This window comes from Anarrhichthys ocellatus, unplaced genomic scaffold (assembly GCF_004355925.1).
Source record: "Anarrhichthys ocellatus isolate YVR2014 unplaced genomic scaffold, GSC_Weel_1.0 scaffold191, whole genome shotgun sequence".
Classification (NCBI taxonomy): Eukaryota; Metazoa; Chordata; class Actinopteri; order Perciformes; family Anarhichadidae; genus Anarrhichthys; species Anarrhichthys ocellatus.
The window spans coordinates 233,480-240,086 of record NW_022280221.1 but is presented as its reverse complement, the minus strand read 5'-3'; the positions used below and the strand labels follow the sequence as shown (position 1 = coordinate 240,086).

Genomic DNA, 6,607 nt, shown 5'->3' with positions numbered 1-6,607 from the left:
AAACATGAGTTTATGGTCTCAATCTCTAGTTTCAAGTCTTCTTCAATACAGCATGATGTTCATTTAGTACATTATGGTCCATTTAGAGTCACACAGACCATAAAGCAGGGGATGCTTTAGGGCGGGGCTACACAGTGATTGACAGGTCTCTACCAGAGATGTATAAGTACCAAATATTGTCATTTCACTTCATTGGTTGCAAAACGTCCAAAATGACGGCCGTAATCCAAGATGGCGCCGATCCAAATTGCCAAACCCGAGGCTTTAAGAAGTCCACAAACCAATGGGTGACGTCACTATGACATTCTACCACCGTTCTACAGAAAGTAGAATCGGATCGGCACAAAAGTTTAAAAAAAAGAGCAAATATAACTTTTAAGGATCTCCGATCATGTGTTTTTTGCAGCCGATACTACTTGCCGATCATCGCTGATCCATATTGTTGTTTGATTACAGCAGCTGGTCTACAAGGCTCAAGAATATTATTTTTGCCACCGTCTCAAAAATAATTTCAAAACACTGAAGTCAGTAAACCATCAAACATTCTAAATATTATCCTTTTATTTCATTATTGTAATTTATAGTTGTTTTCTTGTAAAAACACAAAAATAAAAGAACGTATTTTTATGGATTAAAACAAATAGTCTTAATGGTGTATCATTAGAGCTATTGTAAACAGGTCATAATTAATCTCTAACATCTAATTTATATTAATGTGAAAACATCCGGATCCACCAACAACACGACTAAATACACAAACATTCATTCAATCGGTCCAGTTTCCGGCAACAGACGTCATATCTCAATATGCTAGTTTTAATATAGGATCACACATAATACATGTAGAAAATAAAAGATCAAATTTATGAAATTCATAAGATTAACATTTTTTCATTATTTGCCATAATATCCAAATACAAAGAAAGGCAAAATACAGCAACAATCAAAAAAACTCTTGAACCTTCAGACAGTTGACTCCAAATCAAGATCTCATCATCGTGTGTTATTTCAAAGACAAAGTCAATTATTTAGTTGTTCAAACTTTAAATGCATTCATAACATATTTCCATCTATTTACTGAAATGTAAAACTTAGTTTAACCTTTCCTCAAAGGCACTGTGTAAAGTATGTCACTTTTAATTTTATGTTTAAAGTCAAAGTGAGTTAAATTACTCCCCCAGATGTCCCCCAGATGTCCCCCAGGTGTCCCCCAGGTGGCAGCAGCGCCTCACTGAACAATTCAACTTTTTTCCTAAAGATATTTCAGGGTTTTTTTGTGGCATTTATGTTTCTGTTAAAAAACAAACAAAAAACATTTATACAAAAATGAAGATTTATCAACAGACACAACAAACCCTTTAAAAAGTCCTTTATGTGTCCAATAAATCAAGATTATTTGTTAATAAATAATGCCATGAAGTAAAACTATAATATTGTAGGTTTAGTAATGTGTTGATTAAGACACATTAAGTGATGTTTATGAAAGGGTTACTAATGTGAAAACTTTACATTTCATGAATCCTGACAACAAAAAACCTGCTCACTAATTTTTTTGTTCTTTGTTTTTACTGAAAATAGGACCCCTCATTAAAACACAAAATGACGTTTTATATATATATTATTAACAGCTTCAACTTGTGAGTAAAATAGAAACTTAAATATTAACTGGAATGCAAATAATTCATTGAAAATCACATGACTGCACCATCATTCTTAGCGATGACGTGTGTGTGTGTGTGTGTGTGTGTGTGTGGGGGGGTGTGTTCACCTTGTCCCGGTGTGCTCTCTAAAAGCAGCAGGTACTGCCGCATTTTGGTCTCCGTCTCTGTTGGAATAAAGACTTGAAGAACCGCTCGTGATGGATCTGTTCGCCTTTAAGACGCTTCCGTTTCTGCTCTCTTTCATCGGTAAGAAGAAGAATTAAAAGCACTCCGTTTGTGAGATAGATCGATTATTCATGTGTTTTATTTTTTTATTTAATTCATGTTCTCGCTGCGTTTCCATCGTGTGTGTTCATGGGAATATGGCGCCCTGGGTGTAGCCTGTTGGAACTCATGCTACAATAATGTAAAGTAATGTATTTTATTCCCTGTAACGAAAATAATAGTATCATTTTATTCCTATATGGTATCAACAGCTATATATATGTATTTCCCCCCCAAGTTCCTGTTGAACTGCTTTACCAGGTCAAAGGCACCACAGTTCTTATTCAACTCCAAAATCTAACTCGCTGTATCCCTGCATCATTGTACTTCCCTGTATTTACGTCCTCCTTATATTTAACACGAGAAGAACGAATGCTTCACAGATCTAACTTTTACTTTTTTCTCTCCTGACTTCAGGATTCTGTGGCGGAGAAAGCGTCCTGCCGCCGGGTCCGATCGACGCAAATGTGGGGAAAACTGTGACTCTAAAGACGCTGGTGGACAAGCCAGACTACATAGCTATAATCTGGAATTACAGCGACGGCAAAGACTCGGTTAATGTTGTTACCGTGAGTAATGACATCGTTACCGTGGACAAGGCTTACGAGGGAAGAGCGACGTTAAACATGACCAACGGCTACCTGACCATCGGGCCCCTGACGGTGGCGGACAGCGGAGATTACAGCATCAGCATCATATCAACTGGAACCCGGACCGGAGAAATAAAACTCCGAGTTCTGGGTAAGTAAACAAAAACAATACAAATATGAAATACTACACCCATGCCTGAAAACAATCCAGAAAAAAATGCTTCAAACATATTTTTTGATTCTCGCAATGGCAAGTGAAATGACAGTATTTCATAAACTCTTGGGTGTAGTCCTTTTTAAGGGGCTTCTCTACTACTGATCACTGCTGCCTGGACTACATCTATGCTCTCAGAGATCCAGATCAAAGCGTTTCCATTCATGGTTTTTGGGGGTTCACAGTGTGTCACTCAAAACGAGTCCACGTACAAGCGAATTTCTAACGCAATCGGGAAGCCACACCTGTTAACCGGCGTGGCGCCGATGGAGTGCAGGTAACCCTGCCTGCAGCTCCCACACAGCGTAGGGACTATGTTTCTTGGCGGAGGGAACATTTGTTTAGTCTACAACTGAAGTATGTGAGTTCCTTTCTACATGGTGATGCTGTGTTTATGTAAAGTGGTGCCATTCTTTATAACATCACCGTGCAGTAGTGCCGCCTGTGTTCCAGTTTAATACGTTTCTCCTGTTGGAGGAGTTGTGACTTCATGGTCTGATCCAGCAGCAGCCTCCTGCACTGGCTCCTTAGGGTGCGGCTCTTACTGCTGTACTTGAATTACATTACAGTCTTTTGTTTTGTGCTTTGTTTAAAGTTGTCCCCTCACTGCTTCACTATTGTACAGTCCTCACATGTCACTTTAAAACTCACACCCACACACACACACACACACACACACACACACACACACACACACACACACACACACACACAGTAATTATGAATGCAGTTTTTCTTTGTTAAAAAGCCTTTTTGTTGCACAAACATACTTTTTATTTACCGTATGCTGCAGCTGTTCTTAAAACGTATTGCTAACGCTAGCTTAGCACAAACCATGAAGGATGTGCTACCTAACAGTTAAAAGAACAGTTTAAATAAATGTCAAAAAGCTGACATCTGAAAACCAGCAAGTGTTTGATTCTTGTTCTTAAAAACCCGGATGAAAGGATCAATCATCCGAACAGTTGATTGTCTGTTTGCTCCACTTATTGTCGGAGCTTTACTCCGCTCTGTTTACAGTGAATACGATCAGTCAGTGGACTTGATGCCACAGTCCGCTCTGGTAACATAAACGTCTCCTTTAGGGCCTTGTGTCAACGACGTGATGTCGGTTTGAATCTTTGTTTATCAAAGGATTGGTCGGCAGTTTCCCCAGCATTCCCTTAGACTCCCCATTCATTCATTTTCCACACACTGGTTTTACCAGTAGAACCACACTCAAAAACAAAACCAACAATGTCTGTTTTGTCCTCATTTGCATCAAAGTAAATTTGACCCTCAACGTTGGGACAGTTTAAAAAAACCCAACAACCTCCACAGTGACGACTCCCTGCAGTCAGAACTGGTTACCACTCCCTCACATTGTTCCCACGCACCTATACGGTTGCATAATCGTTAATAAAGAAAAATACAATTCAAGAAAAGGAGCTCCAGGATAATAGAGAACAAGTCCAGCAGGTCTAGTTGGTGCCGTTTCTCTGCCGTCTTTCATTCGGATGTTGATTTCAGAGCACAGTAGAGATACTGTGGAGAGGAAGCGGCCTCTGGGGAGAGCAGCTTATTAAACCCTCCACCCACCCTAATGTTGAACCATTAACTGCTCATTTGTAAGAGGATTCCTCGTATAAGAATCCACCCTGAAACACGTGCAGAGTCGTTGGAATCTGTCAGTTTATCTGCTGTGTTTGGGTCCGTTTTGTTTTGTCGTTCAGGTTTTAAATATAGATGGTTTCATTTAACATCACGCACAAAATAATCAATAATGAAACATGTTTGTTCCTGAGAATAAGAGAGCGTGGGATTCATCAGATTCAGCCATCAGATTCATTCACGTGTTCCTCCTGGTTTTCCTCCCCACAGAGCCGGTGTCTAACGTGCTCATCAAGTCCAACCTGCCCGAGGCCATCGAGCACAACAGCACCGTGATCCTGACCTGCTCCGCCAAAGGCTCCTCCCTCGATTTCACCTGGAGCAAGGGCGACGTGCCCATCGCAGCCGACAAACGGATCACAGTGAAAGACGTCAGTTTAGACGGAGTTCATTCATTCATTCATCTGTTGTTTTCATGCATTCATTTGAATTAAATTAAGGTCACATTTTATGATATATATAAAGCAGATTTTCACTCGTGCATTTTCCCATATTAACTTAATGATACTTAAGTTCCATGTACGGACGAACATGTGAAAGATGTTTGCACTGTTTTTAAATCAAAAATCGTCTTTTTTGCTTATTAGTTTATTTGTAAATTTTAAAGCCTGATATTTTAAACGAATGTGTAACTGATGTTCCTTCTGCTCTGGACTGAACCTCAGGAGGAACTGTCCAGTACTCTGACCATCACGGATGTCCTCAGGACCGACCTGGTGGGTCCCATCTTCTGCACCGCCGCCAACAAGCTGCAGTTGGAGAAGAGCGCCCCCTTCAACCTTACAGTGTACTGTGAGTACTGCACCTACACGGCTGTTTTTCTTTTTTTTACCTGTCCGGTAACCCCGCCCACACGGGATCTACTTTTTTTTTTAGCGTTTACATTTTTTGTTTTGCGTGGCTGTAGACTGAAGCTGGACCGAAACCTGAAAAACCTCTGAGAGACTTGGATACCAGATAGTAACTAAACATGTCGATCAGTGTAAACATCTGAAGTCCTTTACATGTTGACCTGTAGCTCAAACAGTCAGAGGATCGGCGGTTCGATCCCAAATTGCTCCCGCAGGTGTGTGAATGACATGTAGTGTAAGAGCTCTGTACAAGTACAAGTCTCTTTACCGTTTACACAGGAGAACGAATAAACAACGCAAATATGCGAAATACTCGCCTCAAAATTTTCGGATTAAAACTCTTAGCAGAGAATGTCAATTTGCGAAAATCGCTGCACTTCTTTCATGAAGTGTTTGTAAACCAGGATCCTATTGAGCCCAAAGCACAAGATACCGTAAGATATTTTAGTGAATTTCCTTTTTGTGGGATGCTCTGAGTGGATCCGAGTGATAAAAACAGAAGACGCGTATAAATGATTCACCTATTGATATTTTCACCGTCCTCCATGAATTACCACGAGTGAACACACATGACTTCATATACAGACACATAAAGAAACACTAAATGGCTCGAAGAGGCTTTTATTCGCAGTGCAGAAGCTCAGAAAAATCAACCTTGTTCCGGAAAAAAACGAGTTGACGTGCAAATAAATCACAAGGTGGACAGACTGTAATGGAGACGACTTTACACATTCTTTTATTATAATAATAATAATAATAACTTAATTTATATATATTTGACGGACAAAGCAGCAAAAGCAAGACAATAAAAACAACAGAAAGATCAGTGAGACAGTCGAAATAAAATAAATTAGTAAAATCAACAAATAAAAATAAAACAGAAAAGCGATGACATCACATAAAAGCCACACTGTAAAAAAGTGTTTTCTATATGAATCCAGCCACATGTTGGACAATGAGGCCGGTCAGACACGAGTCAGCCCGTCACACCCCGACACATCATTTGTTAAACATAGTTCTCTTTACTCTGAGTCACGTTGATGCACGACCTTTGACACCGTGACAGCATCCACTCCCGTTAAGACTTTAAATCTGACCGGGTGTCTGAGTCGACTCCTGCAGCGTAGCCGGCCGCTCCCTCTCAGCCTTTATTAAAACACACTGTTTACTCAGCGGCGGCACCTCCACTCCTTCCACATGACTAACCTGAAAGGCAGAGAAACCACACCGACCGCTCGTTAACCCTGTTATTAATTAATCAAAAGCTCCTCCCTTTATTCTTAGTAGATTTTATTGGTTTATGTATTTTCTTTATCTTTTTTAATTCATATTATTTATTTACTTTATATGTGATGTGTGCTCCTCTGTATATATGTG

The 6,607-nt window shown here is 39.9% G+C and overlaps 1 protein-coding gene across 1 annotated transcript; it reads left to right on the top strand.

Annotated features, from left to right (window-relative positions):
• The first annotated feature begins 1,791 nt into the window (after positions 1–1,791).
• Positions 1,792–5,325, top strand: LOC116400701 (T-lymphocyte surface antigen Ly-9-like). The gene is made up of 4 exons (XM_031878658.1): positions 1,792–1,907; positions 2,343–2,666; positions 4,590–4,750; positions 5,045–5,325. The coding sequence occupies exons 1-4, from the start codon at positions 1,859–1,861 to the stop codon at positions 5,318–5,320; spliced, it is 810 nt and encodes a 269-aa protein (XP_031734518.1). The 5' UTR covers positions 1,792–1,858; the 3' UTR covers positions 5,321–5,325.
• Positions 5,326–6,607: the final 1,282 nt, after the last annotated feature.